Below are 26889 nucleotides of genomic sequence, written 5' to 3'. Positions count from 1 at the left end.
TGTCTGCCTTCCTTCCTTCCTTTATTTCTTTTTTATTAAAGTGCTACAGTTTTCATTAATTAATTAATTAATTAATTAATTAATTAATTTTACAGCCCAATATTCAGCCTCCCTCTCTTGTCAGTCCCCTCCAATTCCCCTCCTATTCTCTCCTTCTCTGAGAAGGAGGAGCTTGCCCTGCTATCAACCCAGCCTGGAACATCAAGTCTCTGCAGGACTAGATTCATTCTCTCCCACTGAGGCCAGACAAGACAGCCCTCTTAGGCGAATGGGATCCACAGACAGGAAACAAATTCAAGAACAGCCCCCACTCCAATTATTGGTGGACCCACATGAAGACCAATCCACACCTTTGCTACATATGCGTGTGGGTTTCTAGATCTAACCCATGCTTGCTCTTTGGTTGGTAGTTCAGTCTCTGGGAACCCCCAAGGATCCAGGTTAGTTGACTCTGTTGGTGACTTAGTCAGGGTTTCTATTCCTGCACAGACAGTTGGGGAGGAAAGGGTTTGTTCAGCTTACTCTTCCACATTGCTGTTCATCACCAAAGGAAGTCAGGACTGGAACTCAAAAAGGTCAGAAAGCAGAAGCTGATGCAGAAGCCATGGAGGGATGCTCTTTACTGGCTTGTCTCCCCTGGCTTGCTCAGCCTGCTCTCTTATAGAACCAAGACTACCAGCCCAGAGATGGTCCCACCTACAAGGGGCCTTTCCCCCTTGATCACTAATTGAGAAAATGCCTTACAGCTGCATCTCATAGAGGCATTTCCCCAACTGAAGCTTCTTTCTCTGTGATAACTCCAGCTGTGTCAAGTTGACACAAAACTAGCCAGTACAGTTGGTCTTCCTCTTGAGTTCTTCTTTGGATTCCTTAGTCCTCCCCTCCAACTCTTCCACAAGACTCCTCAAGCTCCATCTAAGATTTGGCTGTGGGTCTCTGCATCTGTTTCCATTGACTGCTTGGTGGAGCCTCTCAGAGGACAACTATTCTAGGTTCCTGTCTGCAAGCATAACAGAGTATCATTAATAGTGCCAGGGACTGGTTCTTGCCCATGGGATAGTTTTCAATTTGGGCCAGAGATTGTTGGCCAAAGAGTTTTTCAATTAGTTTTGCTATCTAGAAGCAAATAAATTAAATTACTTATTTGGATTTAATTTTAGCTTAACTATCTTGAATAAAAATATCAGCATAAGCACAAACATCAGAAATCAGATCACTATGAACTATTATACTATAACAAGGAACCTACTAGATTTTCTCTGATTTATTTTAATACACTTCTTCCTGTCAGTCACTTTCATTTAGCATCAATTGCCAGGTTCTGGACTTTGAAGTGGGATTACATTTGTAGTTTGTGTCTAGGATGGGGTATAAGCAATTCAAACGAATTTGTATTCTCCTTTCTGTGTCTTCATTGATCTTTCTGACAAGAGAAACAATAAATGCTCACTGGAGAACTTAGTGTGCTCATCACAGTGAGGCCCTGGGCAAGATAGTCCACAGGAGATTTGCCCAGCCCAGTTCTGACAGAACTGTTAGAAAAACTTTCTGGAACAGGTAGCTGTTTTGGCAAGAAATAAATTAAAGAATAATTAAAGTTACATAATTGTAGACAAAATGAATGATATCAAGTGTATGAAAACAAATTGGTTCTCTATTTAGAGAGAAACCACATGAAATCAGACTTGTCTACATGTGGGGTAAAAATGATATGATAGGGATGGGCCATATGATAAGGACTACATATTCATTTCATTAAAGTGACTTCCTTCCAACACAAATGAGAAGCCACTGGGCAAGGGTAGACATTCATTTTTTGTGTTTGTTTTTGCTTAGAGGGCAAAGCTGAAGAGAACAAACAGCTGTGGAGAGACTAGCTAGATTCTATGACATATGCTGGGACTGGGAAAAGGGAGAAAGAAACAAACGTTTCGAAGGAAAGTGAGCAGCTTCTGGGCTAGTGAAGGGAAGTGAAAGGTGACACACCCAGTTCTCCAGCTTGGTACTTGGTGGCTATGATGCTTTTAGCTAAAAGAATTATATTCATTTAGCGTTTATGGGGAAAGTTAGGATTAATGATTAATTTTGTTTTAAAATCTTTGAATTGGTGGGGGAAGTTCTAAGACTGTTAGAGCTATCTAGCAGCCCACTGACACTAGGGGCTGATACTTGGGGAGACATCAAAGCTGACATGATGAGAGGAAATCTATAATCTCAGAAGAGTAAACAAGGCTAAGAAAATGAGGATGGAATCTGAGAACATTAAACACTGAAATGTCTGAGGAAGAAGAGGAGTCTTCTATAAAGAAGGAAACAATGCATAGTGTTGGGTGCAGCAGAAAGGCCCAACTAGGTGAACCTAAGGCACTGCTGAGTCTGCCACTCTGAAATGAGCATTTGTAGTAGACTCACAGTATTTTTTAAAATTTTATTTTATTAGATATTTTCTTTATTTACATTTCAAATACTATCCCAAAAGTTCCATATACCCCTCCCACCCCCCGCCCTGCTCCCCTACCCACCCACTCCCTCTTCTTGACCCTGTACTGGGGCATATAAAGTTTGCAAGACCAATGGGCCTCTCTTTCCACTGATGGCCGAATAGGCCATCTTCTGCTACATATCCAGCTAGAGACATGAGCTCTGGGGGTACTGGTTAGTTCATATTGTTGCAGACCCCTTCAGCTCCTTGGGTACTTTCTCTAGCTCCTCCATTGGGGGCCCTGTGTTCCATCCAATAAGATGACTGTGAATACTTCCGTATTTGCCAGGCACTGGCATAGCCTCATACGAGACAGCTATATCAGGGTCTCTTCAGCAAAATCTTGCTGGCATATGCAATAGTGTCTGGGTTTGGTGGCTGACTGTGGGATGGATCCCTGGGTAGGGTAGTCTCTGGATAGTCCATCCTTTTGTCTTAGCTCCAAACTTTGTCTCTGTAACTTTTTTCATGGGTATTTTGTTCCCTATTCTAAGGAGGAATGAAGTATCCACACATTGGTCTTCCTTTTTCTTGATTTTCTTGTGTTTTGCAAATTGTATCTTGGGTATTCTAAGTTTCTGGGCTAATATCCACTTACCAGTGAGTGCATATCTAGTGACTTCTTTTGTGATTGGGTTACCTCACTCAGGATGATATCCTCCAGATACATCCATTTGCCCAAGAATTTCATGAATTCATTCCTTTTAATAGCTGAGTTGTACTCCATTGTGTAAATGTACCACATTTTCTGTATCCATTCCTCTGTTGAGGGACATCTGGTTCTTTCCAGCTTCTGGCTATTATAAATAAGGCTGCTATGAACATAGTGGAGCTTGTGTCCTTATTACCAGTTGGAACATCTTCTGAGTATATGCCCAGGAGAGGTATTGCGGGATCCTCCGGTAGTACTATGTCCAATTTTCTGAGGAACCGCCAGACTGATTTCCAGAGTGATTGTACAAGCTTGCAATCTCACCTCACCAGCAATGGAGAAGTGTTCCTCTTTCTCCACATCCTCGCCAGCATCTGCTGTCACCTGAATTTTTGATCTTAGCCATTCTGATTGGTGTGTGGTGGAATCTCAAGTTTGTTTTGATTTGCATTTCCCTGATGATTAAGGTTGTTGAACATCTTTTCAGGTGCTTCTCAGCTATTCTGTATTCTTCAGTTGAGAATTCTTTGTTTAGCTCTGTACCCCATTTTTAATGGGGCTATTTGAATTTCTGGAGTCCAGCTTCTTGAGCTCTTTGTATATATTGGATATTAGTCCCCTATCAGATTTAGGTAGTCCCGTATCAGATTGGTAAAAATTGGTGGACTTTTTGTCTTATTGACAGTGTCCTTTGCCTTACAGAAGCTTTGCAATTTTATGAGGTCCCATTTGTCAATTCTTGATCTTGCAGCACAAGCCACTGCTGTTCTGTTTAGGAATTTTTCCCCTGTACCCATATCTTTGAGGCTTTTCCCCACTTTCTCCTCTATAAATTTTAGTGTCTCTGGTTTTATGTGGAGGTCTTTGATCTACTTAGACTTGAGCTTTGTACAAAGAGATAAGAATGGATCAATTCCCATTCTTCTACATGATAACCGCCAGTTATGCCAGCACCATTTGTTGAAAATGCTGGTAGACTCACAGTCTTAATGCTGATTTCCTCATTCTAGTAAGAGTGATGCCCATGGCGCTGTTGTCATGACTCACCTCACCGCACTTTAGGTTACTCTCCTGTTTTGTGCAGCATCAGCTACTTTGGTATTTCTTTTGGTATATTTTTTGGTCTTGCTTTCTTTTTCTTTTTGACATCTTCACATCTTCTTGTGATGGCCTGTGATATCAAACACTTTATTATCATAATTTTCTAACACAGAATGCAAGTAGTATCTAAAATAGTTAGGTCCCACAGGAGAATGGACATTTAGAGTGAATGGAAGAAGTTGGGATTAATGATTAATTTTGTTTTAAAATCTTTGAATGGGGAATTTCTAGGGCAATTAGAGCTGTCCGGCAGCCCACTGAATGGCATGAGTTCTTCACAGAGAGAGCCACTTCTGAAGTTTCGTCCTCACTGAGGTGAAAGCTGAGATGCAAGTCAAGTGTTTTACTGCTTTGTTTCTCACAGAATAGTCTTTGAAATAAGCCACTGTTACCTCCGTCCATCATGTTTCACTTGTCCTAGGGAGCTCTGAACAAGGTATCTACTTACCTTTAACAGGCAGCAGTGACAGACCCAAGTTTAGCTGGGGTGTGGGGGAGGGTTACTGATGGGAGCATGGAGGGCTCAGAGGCAGCTGCATCACCAAAATGTCCACTGCAGCCTAAGCAGCAACACATAGAAGCTGAACTCCTAGAGCTCCTGGCAGGATTTGCAGCTGGCTGGAGAGAGTTCTGTATGACGGTTCTTACTGTTTAATACCCCAGGGGAAGATACTGGTGACCATTGTAACGAACATTTAGGAATTTCTTGAGACTTCTAAGTTTATTTCATTCCTGAGTCTTGTAAAACTTCTAAGTTTTGTTTATTTCCTGGGTTTTTACAAAGTCTCCCTCTAAGGTGGACTACTGGAAGGAAAAGAAGTCCCAACATAACATAGCCCTTTCATAAATACATGATGCTACATTGATTAAAGCACAGTAAGAACAGAGCTCTAAGAAATCCCCCGTTTGTTTGAGGTTCTGGGAGACTTGGCTTATTTCAGGTTTGTAATTATTTGGAAATACATCCTGTTCTTGCCTCCTAAGGGGAGCAAGAATGAGGCAAATAACTAGAAAAGTTAAATACTCAGAACTTTTTTGTGCTTCCTGTTTACAGTAGTGAAGGCCATATAGTAAGTCAGCCTTTATGAGGCTGATCACTAAAAATATATCCTAAAGTGTGTCCCAAGACACATATCATTAACGTCTCTTGTACTCTAAATTAATTGAATTATGTACTTGTTGCTATGTATTTTAGAAATAGCTTGAAAGATAGAATTACCGTCAGGGTCCTTAAGGAAAGATTAACTAATATTCAGCATCATACTAATAAAATATATATCCTAATTTGTAAATTATTTTGTGAAATTAATCAATATATGTTGTTCACCTTTCAACCTGTCAGCTACTTTGAATACAGAAAGGGTTTTTTCCTGTATTATTTTTCTCTGTTGTCTAAGCCAATAGAAGACAATAGGCTATTCTAAAGTATTAATCAGCTACACCACCTCAGGGCCCAGGGAGGTGTTATTAGGGTCCTGCTGACTAATACTTTATCAGTTACATAAGCTGCTGCTGCTGCTTTTTTCTGCAGTCATCCTTGCAGCTGCATATTAATCATTGTCTGCTGCTTTGTGGATTGCTGCCCTTCCCTCACCCACAGTCCTTTACCCCAGAGAGATGAGAAAATGAAAAGTATATTCAAATGTAAAGTTTTGAATTTTCAAGAGTATAATATCTAAGTAGTCTTTTAAAATTAGATTCTTCTGTGCTTAGAAAAATGTCAGGGGCTTTGGCAATAGCTTGTGACACTGAGTAGGTTAGGCAGTGCGAGAATTCTCAAACAGATGCTGTTAATCCATTTAGTGAGCTATAAGAACTATATTATCTGTGGTCAGAGGGTAATGTAGCATGGTAGTATATACCACAACAACTTTAAACCATTTTAGAAATTAAATTGCAATAATCTTTATAATATTAGAGAAATACTAAAGAAAGGAACGTGTAAGATTACATTTTGTATGATTCAGTTCTGTATAACATCCAAAAATAATCAATTACTTTTCCTTTTAGAATATTATTTAGATGGAAAAAACTATATAGTACAACAGTGTAATGGTTCCTGTTAAAGGAGGATAGTGAATTTTCTAGAAAGATGTATTGGGAGAGGTTCATGACTGAAAAGGTTTACACAGGGATCTTTTTTGTTTATTTATTTACATCCCAAGTGCTACTCCCCACCACCATTGAGAACCTTTCCCCATCTTTCTTCCCTTTCTCCTTTCAGAAGGTAAGGTCCTCCCCTGATTATCTCCCAACCCTGACACATCAAGTCTCTGCCCGATTACACACATCCTCTCCTACTGAGGCCAGACAAGACAGCCCTGTTGGGGAATTGATACCACAGTCAGGCTACAGCTTTAGGAAGAGGTTCTGCTCCACTTATTGGGAGACCCACATGGAGACTAAGCTGAATATCTGTTGCAAATGGGCTGGGGGGTTCTCATTCCAGTCCATGTGTTATACAGGGATCTTTAATGCTAAAACAATATTATCTTTCTTAGACTAGCTGGTGGTTGCATGAGGCCCTGAGTCCATTTTTTTTTCTTTATGATCAGTTATTTATTAGAGAATACACATCTGACCTTTTTGTATTTTGTATACTGTATTTCAGAATAAAATTGATTAAAAAGTTATTAGTCCTGTAATGGAATTTCCTTCAAAGACAGGATTAAGATATGACTTTCTCAGTGGCAATAAAAAGTGACAAGCAGACTGGGCTGGAGAGATTGCTCAGTGGTGAAGAGTGCTAGCTGCTGTTCTAGAGGCCCTGAGTTATGTATCTAGCATCCAAGTCAGGCAGCTCACAATCATTAACTCTAGCTCCAGAGAACTCTTATGGCCTCTGTGGGCACCCACCCATGCACGTGGCATACACACATGGACATAATACATACACATAAAATAATAATAATAAAAAAATGAGAGCCGGGCATGGTGGTGCACGCCTTTAATCCCAGCACTCAGAAGGCAGAGGCAGGCGGATTTCTGAGTTCGAGGTCAGCCTGGTCTACAAAGTGAGTTCCTGGACAGCCAGAGCTATACAGAGAAACCCTGTCTCAAAAAACCAAAAAAAAAAAAAAAAAGAAGAAATGAAAAACTGAGCTACTTACTATTTGTCTTGGAAATCAAGATTCCACAGAATAAAGATAGCAGCGTCCAAATAAATGTTTATAACCAAAGCTATTTGTAGCATATTCTTCAGGACTTTCTCTGCCATAGGTCTTGGCTCAGGAGCTATTTTTTGGCATAAAACTGGGAACTCTGTGGCAGAGATTTTAATGAGCTTGAAATCAGGCCTTATATTTTATGATCCTAAATCTATGTTTGTAGCTATGCTTGTCTGCCCTTTCAAAACAGAACCCCTTCAAACAATAGTTAACAGAGCAGCTATAAATTTGAATCATCCTTTCAATTCTTTTAGGTTAATGTGACCTTGGGCAAGGATTCCTAAGCTGGGGTTCCATTTCTTCATGTTAATATGGAAATAATATCATTACCCTTGAAGGCTTCTTGAGGACTGAGGCCCTTGTTATGAGTATAAAGAGTATGACTTACTTTGTGCATATCACAAAAGAACAGTAGTGATTTGAAACCCAGACCCTCCTTAATTGACTTAAAGTTATGGTTAATTAGTTAATGCCTCTGAACTTCACTAGTGTTGCATCTCAAATGTAAAAATTAGACCTACTCTAAGGTTTTTGTGGGAATCAAGTGGACTCATGGTATGTCTAATAATGGTAGCTGCTATTATTTCTAAAATTAACCATTATATACACAACCACTTTTCTTTTGGCCCCCGATCCTGCTCATTTAAATTGGTAACATATAGGAAGCCACTGAGCAATCATTTGATTTAAATGTTTTCTAGCATCTATTTGATTTAAAGGAGAAAGTAAACAAATAGCTGGCAGCTATCATTTTATTTGCTTTTCAGTATATGAGTGGAAAACAAAGACTCATGAGCTTATGACTTTCCAAATAATCAGCATCTATCTTTGTTGAAAAAAAAATCAGGGGGGCTGGAGAGGTGGGTTAGTGGTTAAGAGCACTGACAGCTCTTCCAGAGGTCCTCAGTTCAATTCCCAGCAACCACATGGTGGCTCACAACCATTTAGAATGGGATCTGATGCCCTCTTCTGGTGTGTCTGAAAACAGCTACAATGTACTCATATAAATAAAAATAAATAAATCTTTTTTAAAAAAAAACCAGGAACTCTGGAATACTTACTAACTTCAGAGAAAGTGGTGATGCAAAACATAATGAGGTGGAATAAAAACAGTTTTATAGTACATGCAGAGATCATTTTCATCAAAATTCAGGTTTTATCAAAAGTATATTATGTACAATACATGGTTCTTAAAGGCTTCCTTTGTAAAACAGAGTTTGTTGTGGAGAAATACAGTGAGACTTAGAGGTGGTCTCTGTCCAGTAATGGCTTCTGTCCATTGATGGTCCTTATCAATACAGATGACAAATCCTTGCCAACGTTTGTTACCTAACAGGGATTGCATCATCTGATTACATTACACCATTTTCAGAGCTTATGCTAGGCAGGTGTTTCATTTTGTGTTTTAGATAACCATGGAGGACACTGTCATATCTTAAATTACAAAATTTTAGTGTTTATCTTCTCTTTTTCCCAGTCTCATAACTGATTTTTGGGAGAAACTTCAGTACACAGTAAAATGAGAATTTGGTATTAAAGATCTAACATGTTCCCACATCTTAAATTTTTATTTAAAAATACATTGTTTAATTTTTTTTAGACTAATTGCATATCAGTGATGAATTGAATTGTATTGTTCAGTGAAACATTAATCATTATAATAGCCTAACTAGTCATTTTAGTGGTTTTGTTTTAAGTAAGTATCTGCTGTTGGGGAAACTGTAGGAGAGATTCAAAAGTACAGGCATATCCAGTATTCAATCTTAATTGGTTTAAAATATAAAACTACTGAAGTTCAGAGGCATTAACTGACTTAGCTGATGAAAATACAGATATTTCAAAAGTTTCTTCGATCAAGTACTAATATTGTTCCATTTAGCTGTCTTTCTTTCTTGCTTTTCTGAGATAGTGTCACAGTAGCCCATGCTCACCACAAGCTGTGTCTCTGAGGAATACCTTGGCCTCCTATCTTTTTGCCTCTCCTAAGTGCTAAGACTACAGATATAAAATCATTTTAGGTATCCGAGTAGTGACTATGGGCTAGAATTGTCAGTTAGTTGTCATAGTATTTTTTTCTCTTTTGCATCAAAGCCAAACTTGTTCCTGTGTATTAATGGATGTACTGTGTTCTTTATATGAAGAAGAGAGACGTTGAGGGGGTTTATGTGTCGTTTATATAGCATGTCCAAAGGTAAACAGAACTCTGTCTGCCTGTTGTTGCTCTGTGGTTATTTTGAATGATTTATTATGATCTGGCCCATTCTGGATCAGACCTCTACATGTACTCTAGCTGTATCAATGCTTTTCACACACCCAGCCTCACCTGTCCCAAGATTTAATCTTAATTCATGTGAGTTGCTGTGCACTCATTGGTCGTCAAGATCTATTCCTCTCAATTCTTGTTTTCAGTGCCTCCCACAGTGCCTGTATCTTGGCTGTGCAGGAACTGTGTGTAGGAAGGCCCAAAGGCATTAAACTACCTATCTGCTTCAGTACTTTTACCACATTAAAGGAGGTACTAGCATTTCCTCCCCACCCCCATCCCTGTAAGATGCCAGTGGGTAAAATATTCAGCTAATTGTCATCCACTTATAGAGAGACTGAATGAATTCGTTTCTCTAAGACTGGCTATAGTACTTGAAATGCAACTTTTTGAACAGCCACTTGTGAAGAAATCCAAGAGAAGATCATGAGGCTTACTTGGGATTTGATGTTAAGAAAAGTATTTTAGGTGATAGAGGTGCAAGTCAGCTTCACTTGGGAAGAAAAGGTTAGTCTGAACATATGGCATTCATTCATTTTTCTCATGTGTGTTTTCCTGTAGATGCCAGAGGAGCAAGCATTCTGTGTTTTGGTGACTATTATGTATCGTTATAATTTGAGAGACTTATACAGAAACAATTTTGAAGATCTTCACTGCAAATTCTATCAACTTGAGAAACTAATGCAGGTAAGGAAAAATGGGAAATTCTATCATCCATGAATTTATTGTTATCAAAATCACTAACAGAGTTAATGAGCAATATTTTACTATGAAAGTTTAATGAATACAACTTCCAGACTATAAACACATTTATTTTGTTTTATTATTACTTCTCACTTTTCAGACATAAAAGTTAGTTGTTTTTTTCCCCAAAAGTTAGTATTCCTTATGTGATTTAAAACTTAAATAACTATATCTAATATATCAAGTTGGGCTCGATAACAATTTTGATACCTCATTTAAACCATCAAATAGATACATTTGAGTCCTGTTCAATATGAGCATTTGATACAAAAAATGGTTGTCTCTCTGTCTCTGTTTCTCTCTCTCTCTCTCTCTCTCTCTCTCTCTCTCTCTCTCTCTCTCTCTCTCTCTCACACACACACACACACACATACACACACTACATGATAAATAGCATTGTTAGGAGTTATTTATCTTGTATTGCACTCTTGTACAGTTTTGCTTTATCATTTTTATATGATCATGATGGGATATTTAAAGAAATATTTATTTATATTTATTACCTGGATGCATTTATATTTGTATTTGGGTGACCAAGTCGGCCAGAGAGGGCAGCAGATCTCCTGAAGCTAGAGCTGCAAGTGGATGCAAGGTACCTGATCTGGGTGTGTGGAACCAGACTCAGGTCCTCTGGAAGATCAGCAAAAGCTTTGAGCTCTTTAGCCATCTCTGCAGTCCACAGTTAGGTTTTTATATCTGGTCATGGTTTAGAGTTTTCAAGTGCTCAAATTATTCTAAAACTATACTGTATACCTCAGATAACGGTGTTTGAGAATTTGGAACATTTACAACTGACAAATAATAAAATGATCTACTGCTTATTAAAAGTTCAAATGAAATTATGGTCTGTGAGTATGAAGATATATTTTGTTTCTAGGTGGGTAGGAGGTGAATCCTGTCTCTTACCTTAGACTAAGAATTGTCATTAGAATGAAGGTGTTCTGAGAGAACAAGATTTTTCCAGGAAGCAGAAACTCTCTCTCATGTTAGCAAGGATCCTGTTGCACCCAGTTGTTTCTGTCCACACTCATCTGTCGTGTGGCTATCCCCATCTCCTGTCATCACCTCTGTGCACTGACATGCAGGTGCACACTACAGTTGTTGCAAACGACAAAACTTCCTTGGTAATCATTCTCCTAACCCTTTGCTTTTGGCTTTTAGGATCAGCTGCCAGACCTGTACAGCCACTTCTGTGATCTGAACCTGGAAGCTCATATGTATGCATCCCAGTGGTTCCTCACTCTCTTTACTGCCAAGTTTCCACTCTGCATGGTGTTCCACATCATTGACCTTCTGCTTTGTGAGGTACAGTGTCCAGCTTTCATCCCTATGGCAATGTAGAAAATTCTGCTTAGAAACAGTTATTTTCCTTTTTCATAGTATTAACCCACACTCATGGACCAAAATTTCATTTGAATTTTTAATAAAGATTACATAATTTTACTGTTTGTCAGGAATAAAAATATTAAGGCTTATATAATTTCCACAAAATAAAATTACATGGCTAAATTTGTGTAATTATATTCCTAATAAGCCTATATCTGTGATTAATATATCATCAGTGTAACTTTTGAAAAAGTTAAATGCATTTAGAGTCAGTGGTTTTTACTCTTGCTGCACTTATACTACAATCAGGACTATGAACAAGCCCTCCCCCACCCCCAACCTCAACCCCGTAATTAAGTCCTCCATTTGTTAGCTCCCTGTGTATATGTGATAGTTTTGGTTCCTCCAAGAAAGAAAAATGATAACCATTTTAGATGCTGAGCTCTTCTTCCTGCCCCACCCTGTCTTCTGCTCTATCCTTCGCTTCCCCTTCCCTTATGACCCATGCATCCTCTTGTTTTCTGCATGCCTGACAAGGATTCTGCCACTGAATTACAACCTCACCCCACTTATAATTTTAGGCAGTAGAACATATCAATTATTTGTTTTTTAAATACCTTTATTGTTTGTATTTGTTTACTTTATTCTTTTTAGTTCCCTTAATATAAAATACTGGGTATATTTTATCTGTTTTCTTTGGGACAGTGGTGTGAGGATGGAGCCCTACCTCATCGAAGTATATATTCTACCACTGATGTACACCCCCACACCTACTTTATTCTTTTAAATAATTTATTACACACACTCTCACACACACAGCTTATATTGTATTGTCAGGCAAAATGCTAAAAAAAATCTTGGAGTCTCTCTTGAAAGGCAGTTTGCTGGGCCAGGCATGATGGTGCACACCTTTATTCCGAGTACGTAGGAGGCAAAGGGAGGCAGTAGAATCTCCATGAGCTTCAGGAACAGCTCAAGCTAGCTACACTGAGACCCTTTTCCATAAGAATAGCCTACTTGATGAAAAGAAAAGTGAATATTTAAATGAAAAAATAAATTTACACAAAAATAAGACCACACATTTAAATCACCCTTGACATTAATAGTTTAACTTTAAAAATAGTATTTTGAAAGTACCTAAGCTATATAAAGCCTATCATTTTATATGCAGATATTGCTGAAATTTTCTCTCAAAGGCTCTTGCTATTAGTTGCATTGCATCTGAAATTTGAAAGCATTTTGTAGGTGAGGAAGATTTTGAGTCATTTGTGAAGTACTTTGGTAAGGAAGAGTGGAGTGATTTGCTAGGTCACAGAAAGAGATCTTGAATCCTGATTATGTAACAGCGATTGATAGTGATTGATAGCACATGTATTATCCTGTTCATTTTACTTATAAATTAGTCTAAAAATGGCACTTAAAATATAACCAGTGGAAGAAGGCAAAGAAACTAAAACCTTCTTCAGCACGCTATGATCATCACATCATCCACAAGGGAAACTTGGGTGTTTAGCAGACATTCTGCCCTGACTGACTGTTCTGAATGGGCCTGGCTCACATTGTAATACTGTACTCTTTTAAAAAGGAACCGAATTTAGATGTTTGAGTTCTATAATACTAAATCCAATTAATACTCAAAATTAATTTTGATAAGTAAGTCTTCATAGGCATTACCCCACGTGAGGCAGAAGTTAAGAGCAGTGTTTCCTGAGAGGCGGGCCATGTGATAGGCTGCTGGTCTTTGCTTGGTCTACAGGATGAGCTTACCATCCATCACTTCACACTGTTTTCTGAAAGAGATGATTTGTGTTCATACTAGATTAGACTGTAGTTTCATTACAGAGTGTAGAGTGCATAGTTGTGCTAAATGGATTTCTCTAGTGCTTATGGTAGAATAGTAATGCTGTAGTTTACTTTGCTGGATGAGTGACTTTCTGAAATTATCCCCTGAGCCATGGCATCTGGCACTGTTTATGCATCTTCGGGAACTTGGATTCACAACTTCTTGGGCAATATCATCTTGAAGATACTTGAATTTCTAGTGTTGAATACTAAGAAGGTTATTCAAATTTATAGTAAAGAAATGCAAACAAAATTTATGTGTTCCTTTCCTTTGTCATTTGTAACCACAGTGGGTGAAAGGTCACAACATTTACTGCAATTAGTAAGACCACCACAGATGTTGCTTTCTCTCACCTTCATCTTATACTGTGCAGTTGGTTTTCACCTTTTTAAATTATTATACAAGCTAATTGTTTCATTATTGCATTTTAATACTTTTTCAATTTTTCTTTTGTCAGTTTAATTTAAAAATTCTTTTCTCTCCTTTCACGAACCTCTTTCTTTCTTTCTGAGAATACATTTCCTCACCTAATAAAGTAATTCCAGATCTATTAATATTACAAAAATTTTAATTTTTTCTTTTGACTAAATAAAAGTTCATTGTGTATATGTTCTGGATTTTCATCAGCCATTCATCTGTTGATGGACTTCTAGGTGGGGCACATTCCTGGCTATTGTGAACAAGTGACCCTGGGTTTACCAGTATCTCTGTGGTAGCCTTTAGAGTTTTTAGGATGTACTCAGTAACAGTAGAGCTGGGTCATGCAAACATTTTAGTTTTATGTTTTCAGGTAAACCTCATATCCAAATTTGCTTCACTGTTGCTAGGATAAACATGGTGACCCAGCTTCATCTGGCATACAGCCCATCCCCACCTACCCAGGGGTGGCACCACCCACTCATCTTAATGAGCAGCCATGAAAATGACTCCATGTAAACAGTCCCAAAGACCAGTCAGGGAGGCAATACCCTAAGCGAGGTTCCCTCTGGCCAAGTGACTCTAATTTGGGTCAACTTGACAATGGGGGGTGGGGGGGCATTAGAAGGAACAAAAGCCCACCAGCACACACAGATTTCTCTGGTGGCAATGCTTTCTCACTAGCTGTGAGTAAGGGCTGTGTTTTTCTCTCCAGGTCCTCCCTCTCCAGCATTTGTTTTGTTAATGGCAGACAGCCTTTCTAACAGTATCAAGGTGAAGACTTAAAGGAGTTTACTTTTGCTTTTCCTGAAAGATAAGGATGTTGAGTATTCCTTAAAGCTTTATTGGTCATTTGTGTTTTCTGTTTTTTTAAGAGGGGTCTGTTCAGTTTATTTGCCAATTTTTGATAAATTATTGATCAGCATTTTTTTTTTTGCCTGTTTAATTTTTGCAGTTCTTTCTATATTCTAGATACTGTTATATACCCAAATCTGGCAAATTGTTTTTCCATTCTGTGGGCAATGTTTTTACTCTATTGATTTTCCCTCACCTGTGCAGACCATTTTGAATTCATGTAATCCATGTCAATATTTCATACACTTTTGGAATCCTGTTCTTGCCTTACCTGTCCTAATTAAGCCCTATGATCCATCTTGGTCTGCTTTTTTGTGTGGTAGATAGGAGATACAGATCTTATTTCATTCTTTTGTATGTGGCTATCCAGATTTCCAGCACTATTTGTTGAATAGGGTACTTTTTCTCTAATGTATTTTGTAACAGCTTTGTTAAAACAAACAAACAAACAAACAAAACAAAACAAAAAACATTAGAAGGTCGATGGTCAAAGATGTCTACATTTCTTTCTGAGTCTTGTATTCTTTCCCACTGGCCCACATGTGTTATGCCAGTGCTGTGCTGTCTTTGTCACAGTATGTCATGGGGTGTTCTGCCTAGGACTGCATTCGCTATCTGTGTCTTTAGTGTTCACATATGAATTTTAGAACTTTCTTTTCTAGTTCTCTGAAGAATGTCTTTGGAATTTTGATTGGGATTGCATTTGAATCTATAAATTGATTACTTTGGTAACACAGCCATTCTTGCATAATTGATTCTGCTAGTCTAGAAACTTGGAAGGGTCTTCTGTTGTATAGTGTCTCTTTCAATTTCTTTCTTTCTTTTCTGCTTCCTTTTTAGTGTATTAGTAAGGTTTTTACTGCAGAGATCCTTTACCTCGTTGGTAAGGCTTAGTTCTGTATCTGCATAACTTTCTAAAAAGTGGGGTACGCTATAGTAGGTTACAGCGTCATGATTGCTAAGGAAGTTGACAAAGTAAAGTAATTCTTCTAAATAAACTTTGTGAAGAACAGTATATTAGTGTGCCTTGGGATGTTCATTCTTTCCACTAACTCATCTCTGTCATCATTGTGAAGGATTACTTTGCAAAAGAGCCTTTGAATAAACTTTGACTTCCTGCCTGTCTGCTTTCTCTCCTTGCCCCTTTCCTTCTTCTATAAAATATTTATATCAAAAGCTATTTTTTCCTATGTACTAAATATTCTAGTGGAAGAAATAGTCTTAAATAAACTATATACTGTTCTTTTTTCATATCTCTTTGTAAGTACAGATCTTGATGTTTGTCAGTTAATATTTTTTGCAAATAAAAGGCTAGGAAATTCTTAGAAAAATGTTGATTTCTTTTCTATAGTCATTCTAACAAAAAAAAATACTAGACAGTAAAGCCTTTTACTCAAAGACCCTTTTACAAGGTGAAAAAGAAGACATTGAATTTGACTTTCCCCTTAAGGAGCAGATCATCATGTCATGTGCTCAGTTTTGCATCTTGAAGTTAGGGATACAAAGTTAATTTAGCAAAAAGGGAATAATTGTGTTATTTTGGCAGTACAACTTGAGTTTTAAAACCTCCTATTTATTAGTAATTGTTATTTACAATACTTAAAACTGGCTGTATGGTGGCCCTTGCTAATTCCCTAATTTGGTTGAAGATGTGTGGCAACAAGTATAGATCAGAGTTCTGAAATATACTTCTTATGGTAAAAGGAATGCACTGTCTGTAAACGTTTAGGCAGCAATTGAAAGGAAAATTATTTTTAACCCCCTGTTTTATGTCTGATTTTTGAGATAAGAAGCCTATTCATATTAATATTATAGTGCAAACATTGTGCTGTTAAACCATCAAGAATAAAATGCTTCACTTTTTGAAATAACTTTTTCTTAGTGTAACAAAAACTTAGTATAATGTAAAGCTTGGTGTTTTTCTCACAGAAAGAGCATGTGTAAGGTACTCAGCACCAAGATCATACAGAGCAGAGGATCACTGCGTTTCAGACCTGCTTCAGGCCCATCCTCTGAAGGATAATCAGTACCTGATGCTCCGGCCACACTCTTCTGGCTTGGTTTTGTTCTATGTGTAATCACAAACTTCCTGTGTAATTTCATTTATTCCTGGCATATTTATAAGATTTCTTCATAGTTTCCATCTGGGCATGCTTTATCTCCTCCACTGTAACTATGCTAAAGCATATCCATCCTTCTGTTATATTGTTGCTAGCCTTAGGATTGTTTCCACACTAAGGCTGTTAAATGTGGCTGTGCGTGGTCCTGAGTTTGTCTTGTGATGAGTAGCATACACTTCCGTGGGTATACACCTAGAAATGAGATTGCCAGGCTTCAGTGTATGGATGTCCTCAACCTGAGTAGAGTCTTCTGAATGTATTCCAACCACTATAGCCATTACTTTTTTGAGTTGTCTTATTCAGTGTATTTCTTGTAAAAAAGGAAAGATTTTTTGTTGTGATTTCAGCTAGCTAACCCTGGATCAGATTATAATTCACAAAGTGCAGTAAAATGAAACTCATTTGGTGAAGAGATTGACTTGACCACTTAGAATTACATAGAGATATGGACCAAGGCCTAGATCTTCTTTCCCTTTTATTAAAATTTGTTTTTCATGTAACATAACCCAATTACAGTTTACCCTCCCTGTACTCCTCAAAGTTTCTCCTATTTGCCCCTCCCTTTCTGTCTCTCATTAGAAAACAAACAAGCTTCTAAGGGATAGTAATAAAATAGAATTTAAAGAACCCTATCACATCAGAATTGAATAAAACAAACAAAAGGAAAATAGCCAAGGGAGGGCACAGAGACTCATCTGCACACTAAAGAATACTGTACAAACACAGTACTAGAAATTATAAGATACATGCAGAGGACCTGGAGCAGACTTGGACAGACTCTGTGCATGCTGCCTCAGTCCCTGTGAGTTCATATGAGATTTGCTTGTGTTGATTTAAAGGGATTTTTTTCTTGGTGTCCTTCATCCCCTCTGGTTCTTATATCCTTTCTACCTCCTCTTCTTCAGTGTCCCTGATCCCTGAGGGGAAGGATTTGATAGTCATATCCCAGTTAGGGCTGAATGTTTCAAGAATTCTCTTTCTGTATGATGTCTGCTGTGGGTCTTTATATTTGTTCCCATTTACTGCGGGGCGGGGGTGGGGGGGCTTCTTTGATGATGACCAAGGAAGACACTGATGTATGAGTATAGCAAAATGTCACTAGGACTCATTTTATTGCTACTACTTTTTTTTTTTTAAGAAGAATAGTATTTCATCTTACCCTAGGTTCCTGGGCTATCTCATTTCAGGTTATTGGTCACTCAAGCAGTGTCAGGTATGGGATCCATCTTGTGGAGTGAGCCTTTAGTCAGATCTTATATTGGTTGGTTACTCCCACAAACTTAGAGCCCCCGTTGCCCTAGCATACCTTGCAGGCAGGACAGTATTAACAGGATTTTATTAGGCAGTAAACCTCTGATCAAAGGGTTTGTGGCTGAGTTGGTATTTATGCTTCTATTTTGAAAACACAGAGTTCCTTCCTATACCAAGGACACTAGAACATCGGGGTGAAGGCTCTCTGTAGGCACCACTTAACTTCTCCATGTTCAGGGAGTTACACAGATGTTGTTTCCACAATGAGACCTTGCTGTCAGTTTGTAGAGAGCAACCTAGTATTGTCCTGGCAAAAGTCTGCCTTGTTGGGGGATTTCCATAGGACCCCTTTAGCCAACAGCTCAATTAGATGTAACCCAATCCCAATACTGTAACCACTTTTGTGCCTGTATGACAGAGTTACCCTGACAGGGAAAATCATGAAGGAATTCTCTTTTAAAAAAAGGAACATGAGCCGGGCGTGGTGGCGCTCACCTTTAATCCCAGCACTCGGGAGGCAGAGGCAGGCGGATTTCTGAGTTCGAGGCCAGCCTGGTCTACAGAGTGAGTTCAGGACAGCCAGGGCTATACAGAGAAACCCTGTCTCGAAAAACCAAAAAAAAAAAAAAAAAAAAAAAAAAAGAAAGAAAAAAGAAAAAAAGAAAAAGGAACATGGAGGGAGTATAAAATGAGTTAACAGTTAAGATAGTAGACTCAAGATCTTGATCCTTCTAGATACCTTCCTCATGTTAGTTAACCTGTATTAGTCTCTGGAGTTTTAAATATAAAATAATACTGTCTCTCAAGTTTAATAAGATTGTGACAAAATATTTAACATTAAATATCCCATTACTCATCCAATCCCCCTGAGAGCCTTTTACTTCTCGGTTTTTTAAGGCAACCACTCCTCTTAATCCAAACTAGTTGAAGTGCTTTATTGGTAAAGCAAGATTTTAGCCAATGGACTCAAGAGAAGTTTCTTTTCCTATTGATGATTCAAGTAATTCTCCAGTCTTCTTTCCCCTTTCCCTTCACCGTTTCACAAAAGGAGGAGGAAAGCTACACAAGCTCTCTTAGTCTTGACAAGATAACTGACAGCGGGTGCTTCAAGTTGACTCTTTCTAGGTAGTTCAGTATAAAATGTATTCTGCTTTATATAGTAACTTGATATTTCATGAAATTTAAGGAAATCATTGACCCTTTGAATTAGAGTGTTTCCAGTGCCTCTTTTCTTGAGAGAACAATGAAAAAATGACAGTTCTATATTATCTGATTAAAAACTACCAAGGATAATTGCCCTTTCAAGGAAGTTTTCTGACATTAGTTGAACAGATTCATTATATAACATTCTTCCCTTTTAGCCCCAACACCTCCCATGCAAATTAATCTCTTCAGAATAAGATGATATAAGGACAGTTAAGACCTCTGGAAAGAATAAATGTTTCTGAAAACCCTCTAGTGGTTGATATATGTGTCCAAAAATACAGAAAATAAGTGGTTTGTGTAAGCAGCAGCAGCAGCAACAAAACTTGTCTAGGCTATTTAAAGCTTTATTTACCAATGGAAGTCTTCAGAACCAGAAAATCATCTCTCTAAAATCTCAGTCCTGAATCATGGCATCGACCTGTTTCACAGTTAGCACCTCCAATACATGCGGGCTTGCACACACACCTTAGTAATAAATTTAAATATGGAACTAAAATAACTTTACAATAAGAATTAAAAAACAAAAACTGCAGAGACCTTCCAATATTCACGCATTAGACAATTTATATTATTAAACTGACAGGTTCAGTCCTGTCATCATTAAAATATCAATTTAGGTTTTTACAAAATATAAAAAAGTAATCCCAAAAGACAAAAACAAAACAAAACAACAACAACAAAAAAAAAACCATAAAGCCATAGGTACCACAATAGGTATCCCTGAATTCAAACTGAAGCGAAATAATAGAAACATGAAACCAGACACATAGACCAATAGACCACAGTATGAAACTCAGAACGCAGTAAAGCCTTGCAACTGCAGCTCCTTAACAAAGGTGCCAAAAAAAAAGACAACCTCTTAAATAAAGGATTCTTGACACCATTGTGTCTTATCCTGTCCTGTACAAAATACATCTATTGTACTGAATAAATTGATAGAAGTAAACTTAAATCTAAATGTCTTATACTGTTCCGTTTAGTTGCATATAACAGTAAAGGAAAAAAAAAAAGACAAAGCTGTTGTCCTTATGACATTTTTGTCCTTATAGTAGTCAGAAAATCAATAACTAAGCAGACCATATAGTATATTGGTCAGAAAGTATGATGGAGAAAAATACAGGAAAAAAAATTACAGAAGACGTGGCACTGTTCCACATTATGTCCTGAATCACTTACATTGCAGTATTTAGTATGGGATTGTGGTGCATTCAGAGGGAAACTAGTTAGGAGGCAGAGGCGACCTCAGGGTGGGAGGCGATGACATCAGTGGAGGGGGTGGGAATTGGCTCTATGGGGCACCTTTCAAAGGTTGAGGCAGTAGGATGTGCTGGTGGACAGTATAAGGCAAGTAATTCTTTTTGATGTAGTGAAAGGGACGAGTGGACAGCTTTGTCACATCTGTTTTTCTAGGAGCACCTTGGAAGCAGTGTGACTAGGGATTGTTGCTCTGTGGCATTGTAGAGTGACTAGGGAATGCAACTCTTACATTCCCAACTCTGACAGTTCAGGTTATAATGTCTTTGTGGTGTTTCTTATAGAAGCTGCTGTGGTATTCTTGAGTATATTTAAGGTCAATGTTGGTATAATTAGATTGAATGTATAGAGTGGGAAAATTATGAAAGATGAGCACAGGAGAGTCAGCACTTGATACTTTACATACAGTTGCATGTTTATTGGGGAGGGCGGGAATGTTAGTTTTGCTTTTGTGAAGGCTGAATCATGCTGTTTTGAAGATTCAGAATAAATTGAACATGTTCAATAATTCACTGTTGGTTGCACAAGCCTCTTCCGGTCAGACCAGCACCGGGGTAGCTAAGGCGCAGGGTCTGCTGACACTCGCCAGCTACCCACAACACCCGCCACAGGATCTTAAGATTTCTGGTGAGTGGAACACAGCTTCTGCTCCAATCCAATTGCGCGCTGGACCTGAGACTGCATTAGTTAGGGAAGCAGAAAACCGGCCTGAGTAGGGCCACAAGCCTCTTCGGGTATGAACAGCACCTGGGTAGCTAGAGCGCAGGGTCAGCTGACACCCGCCAGCTACCCACTACACCCTCCACAGGATCTTGAGACTTCTGGTGAGTGGAACACAGCTTCTGCTCCAGTCCAATCACGCAGGACCAGAGACTGCTTTGGTTGGGGAGGCAGAAATCCGACCTGAGTAGGGCCACAAGCCTCTTCCGGTCTGAACAGCACCAGGGTAGCTAGAGCACAGGTTCTGCTGACACCTGCCAGCTACCCAGGACACCTGCCACAGGATTTTGAGACTTCTGGTGACTGGAACACAGAGTCTGCTCCAATCTTTAAACAGTGACATCAATAACAACTAATCCCAGAGATTACCAGATGGCAAAAGGTAAACGTAAGAATCTTACTAACAGAAACCAAGACCACTCACCATCATCAGAACCCAGCACTCCCACTTCGCCCAGTCCAGGGCACCCCAACACACCGGAAAAGCTAGACACGGATCTAAAAGCATATCTCCTGATGATGGTAGAGGACTTCAAGAAGGACTTTAATAACACACTTAAAGAAATACAAAGGAACACTGGTAAACAGGTAGAAGACAGTAAAGAGGAAGCACAAAAATCCCTTAAAGAATTGCAGGAGAACACTGCTAAACAGGTAGAAGACATTAAAGAAGAAGTACAAAAATCCCTTAAAGAATTGCAGGAGAACACTGCTAAACAGGTAGAAGACATTAAAGAGGAAGCACAAAAATCCCTTAAAGAATTGCAGGAGAACACTGCTAAACAGGTAGAAGACATTAAAGAGGAAGCACAAAAATCCATTAAAGAATTGCAGGAAAACCAGACCAAACAGGTGATGGAATTGAATAAAACCATCCAAGACCTAAAAAGGGAAGTAGAAACAATGAAGAAAACCCAAATTGAGGCAACACTGGAGATAGAAATACTAGGAAAGAAATCTGGAACCATAGATACGAGCATCAGCAACAGAATACAAGAGATGGAAGAGAGAATCTCAGGTGCAGAAGACTCCATAGAGAACATCGGCAGGACAATCAAAGAAAATACAAAATTCAAAAAGATCCTAACTCAAAATATCCAGGAAATCCAGGACAAAATGAGAAGACCAAACCTACGGATAATAGGAGTAGATGAGAATGAAGATTTTCAACTCAAAGGACCAGCAAATATATTCAACAAAATTATAGAAGAAAACTTCCCAAACCTAAAGAAAGAGATGCCCATGAACATACAAGAAGCTTACAGAACTCCAAATAGACTGGACCAGAAAAGAAATTCCTTCCGACACATAATAATCAGAACAACAAATGCACTAAATAAAGATAGAATACTAAAAGCAGTAAGGGAAAAAGGTCAAGTAACATATAAAGGCAAGCCTATCAGAATTACACCGGAGTTTTCACCAGAGACTATGAAAGCCAGAAGATCCTGGACGGATGTTATACAGAAACTAAGAGAACACAATTTCCAGCCCAGGCTACTATACCCAGCCAAACTCTCAGTTAAAATAGATGGAGAAACCAAAGTATTCCATGACAAAACCAAATTCACCCATTATCTCTTCACGAATCCAGCCCTTCAGAGGATAATAACAGAAAAAAACCAATACAAGGACAGGAACCACGCCCTAGAAACAACAAGAAGGTAATCCCTCAACAAACCTTAAAGACGACAGCCACAAGAACAGAATGCCAACTTTAACAACAAAAATAACAGGAAACAACAATTACTTTTCCTTAATATCTCTTTTTTTTTTTTTTTTAATATATATTTATTACATATTTTCCTCAATTACATTTCCAATACTATCCCAAAAGTCCCCCATAGCGCCCCCCACTTCCCTACCCACCCATTCCCATTCTTTTGGCCCTGGCATTCCCCTATATTGGGGCATATAAAGTTTGCAAGTCCAATGGGCCTCTCTTTCCATTGATGGCCGACTAGGCCATCTTTCGATACATATGCAGCTAGAGACAAGAGCTCCAGGGTTCTGGTTAGTACATCATGTTGTTCCAACAATAGGGTTGCAGATCCCTTTAGCTCCTTAGGTACTTTCTCTAGCTTCTCCATTGGGAGCCCTGTGATACATCCAATAGCTGACTGTGAACATCCACTCCTGTGTTTGCTAGGCCCCGGCATCGTCTCACAAGAGACAGCTATATTTGGGTCCTTTCTATCAATGGACTCAACTCACCGATAAAAAGACATAGACTAACAAACTGGCTACACAAACAAGACCCAACATTTTGCTGCTTACAGGAAACTCATCTCAGAGAAAAAGATAGACACTACCTCAGAATGAAAGGCTGGAAAACAATTTTCCAAGCAAATGGTAGGAAGAAACAAGCTGGAGTAGCCATTCTAATATCTGATAAGATTGACTTCCAACCCAAAGTCATCAAAAAAGAAAAGGAAGGGCACTTCATTCTCATCAAAGGGAAAATCCTCCAAGAGGAACTATCAATTCTGAATATCTATGCCCCAAATACAAGGGCAGCCTCATTCATTAAAGATACTTTAGTAAAGCTCAAAACACACATTGCACCTCATACAATAATAGTGGGAGACTTCAACACACCACTTTCACCAATGGACAGATCATGGAAACAGAAACTAAACAGGGACACAATGAAACTAACAGAGGTTATGAAACAAATGGATCTGACAGATATCTACAGAACATTTTATCCTAAAACGAAAGGATATACCTTCTTCTCAGCACCTCACGGTACCTTCTCCAAAACTGACCACATAATTGGTCACAAAACAAGCCTCAATATATACAAAAATATTGAAATTGTCCCATGCACCCTATCAGATCACCATGGACTAAGACTGATCTTCAATAACAAAATAAATAATAGAAAGCCAACACACACGTGGAAACTAAACAACACTCTTCTCAATGATACCTTGGTCAAGGAAGGAATAAAGAAAGAAATAAGGACTTTCTGGAGTTTAATGAAAATGAAGCCACAACATACCCAAACTTATGGGACACACTGAAAGCATTTCTAAGAGGAAAACTCATAGCTCTGAGTGCCTCCAAAAAGAAACTAGAGAGAGCACACATTAGCAGCTTGACAACACACCTAAAAGCTCTAGAACGAAAGGAAGCAAATTCACCCAAGAGGAGTAGACGGCAAGAAATAATCAAACTCAGGGGTGAAATCAACCAAGTGGAAACAAGAAGAACAATTCAAAGAATCAACCAATCGAGGAGCTGGTTCTTTGAGAAAATCAACAAGATAGATAAACCCTTAGCCAGACTCACTAGAGGGCATAGGGAAAGTACTCTAATTAACAAAATCAGAAATGAAAAGGGAGACATAACAACAGACCCTGAAGAAATCCAAAACACCAACAGATCATTCTACAAAAGGCTATACTCAACAAAACTGGAGAACCTGGATGAAATGGACAAGTTTCTAGACAGATACCAGGTACCAAAGTTAAATCAAGATCAGGTTAATGATCTAAACAGTCCCATATCCCCTAAAGAAATAGAAGCAGTCATTAATAGTCTCCCAACCAAGAAAAGCCCAGGACCAGATGGGTTTAGTGCAGAGTTCTATCAAACCTTCAAAGAAGAACTAATCCCAGTTCTTCACAAACTATTCCACAAAATAGAAACAGAAGGTACTCTACCCAACTCATTCTATGAAGCCACAATTACTCTGATACCTAAACCACATAAAGACCCAACAAAAATAGAGAAATTCAGACCAATTTCCCTTATGAATATTGATGCAAAAATCCTCAATAAAGTTCTCGCTAACCAAATTCAAGAACACATGAAAACAATCATCCATCCTGACCATTAGGATTCATCCCAGGGATGCAAGGATGGTTCAATATACGAAAATCCATCAATGTAATCCATTATATAAACAACCTCAAAGACAAAAAGCACATGATCATCTCGTTAGATGCTGAAAAAGCATTTGACAAAATCCAACACCCATTCATGATAAAAGTCTTGGAAAGATCAGGAATTCAAGGCCCATACCTAAACATGATAAAAGCAATATACAGCAAACCAGTAGCCAACATCAAAGTAAATGGTGAGAAGCTGGAAGCAATCCCACTAAAATCAGGGACTAGACAAGGCTGCCCACTCTCTCCCTACCTATTCAACATTGTTCTTGAAGTCCTAGCCAGAGCAATTAGACAACAAAAGGAGATCAAGGGGATACAAATCGGAAAAGAAGAAGTCAAAATATCGCTTTTTGCAGATGATATGATAGTATACATAAGTGACCCTAAAAATTCCACCAGAGAACTCCTAAGCCTGATAAATAGCTTCGGTGAAGTAGCTGGATATAAAATTAACTCAAGCAAGTCAATGGCCTTTCTGTACACAAAGGATAAACAAGCAGAGAAGGAAATTAGGGAAACAACACCCTTCTCAATAGTCACAAACAATATAAAATACCTTGGCGTGACTCTAACTAAGGAAGTAAAAGATCTGTATGACAAGAACTTCAAGTCCCTGAAGAAATAAATTAAAGAAGATCTCAGAAGATGGAAAAACCTCCCATGCTCATGGATTGGCAGGATCAACATTGTAAAAATGGCTATCTTGCCAAAAGCAATCTACAGATTCAATGCAATCCCCATCAAAATTCCAACTCAATTCTTCAACGAATTGGAAAGGGCAATCTGCAAATTCATCTGGAACAACAAAAAACCTAGGATAGCAAAACCTCTTCCCAAGGATAAAAGAACCTCTGGAGGAATCACCATGCCTGACCTAAAGCTGTACTACAGAGCAATTGTGATAAAAACTGCATGGTACTGGTATAACGACAGACAAGTAGACCAGTGGAACAGAATTGAAGACCCTGAGATCAACCCACATACCTATGGTCACTTGATCTTTGACAAAGGAGCAAAAACCATCCAGTGGAAAAAAGACAGCATTTTCAACAAATGGTGCTGGCACAACTGGCGGTTATCATGTAGAAGAATGCTAATTGATTCATTCCTATCTCCTTGTACCAAGGTCAAATCTAAGTGGATTAAGGAACTCCACATAAAACCAGTGACACTGAAACTTATAGAGGAGAAAGTAGGGAAAAGCCTCGAAGATATGGGTACAGGGGAAAAATTCCTGAATAGAACAGCAAAGGCTTGCGCTGTAAGATCGAGAATCGATAAATGGGACCTCATAAAGTTGCAAAGCTTCTGCAAGGCAAAAGACACCATCAATAAGACAAAAAGACCACCAACAGATTGGGAAAGGATCTTTACCCATCCTAAATCAGATAGGGGACTAATATCCAATATATATAAGGAACTCAAGAAGGTGGACTCCAGAAAATCAAATAACCCCGTTAAAAAATGGGGCTCAGAACTGAACAAAGAATTCTCACCTGAGGAATACCGAATGGCAGAGAAGCACCTGAAAAAATGTTCAACATCCTTAATCATCAGGGAAATGCAACTCAAAACAACCCTGAGATTCC

General features: G+C 38.5%; 1 protein-coding gene across 2 annotated transcripts in view; it reads left to right on the top strand.

Moving 5' to 3' along the window:
* Positions 1-26889, top strand: part of Rabgap1l (RAB GTPase activating protein 1 like) — a 587625-nt gene that overhangs the window by 364827 nt on the left and 195909 nt on the right. For both annotated transcript variants that reach the window (XM_021173796.3, XM_085842452.1), the window contains 2 exons: positions 10227-10352; positions 11571-11714. In XM_021173796.3, coding sequence (XP_021029455.1) covers positions 10227-10352; positions 11571-11714 — 270 coding nt within the window. The remainder of the gene's footprint in view (positions 1-10226; positions 10353-11570; positions 11715-26889) is intronic.

This window comes from Mus caroli, unplaced genomic scaffold, assembly GCF_978045245.1.
Source record: "Mus caroli unplaced genomic scaffold, Mus_caroli_1 scaffold_1, whole genome shotgun sequence".
Taxonomy (NCBI): Eukaryota; Metazoa; Chordata; class Mammalia; order Rodentia; family Muridae; genus Mus; species Mus caroli.
The sequence above is the reverse complement of the archived record's forward strand: the minus strand, read 5'-3'. Positions and strand labels throughout refer to the sequence as shown.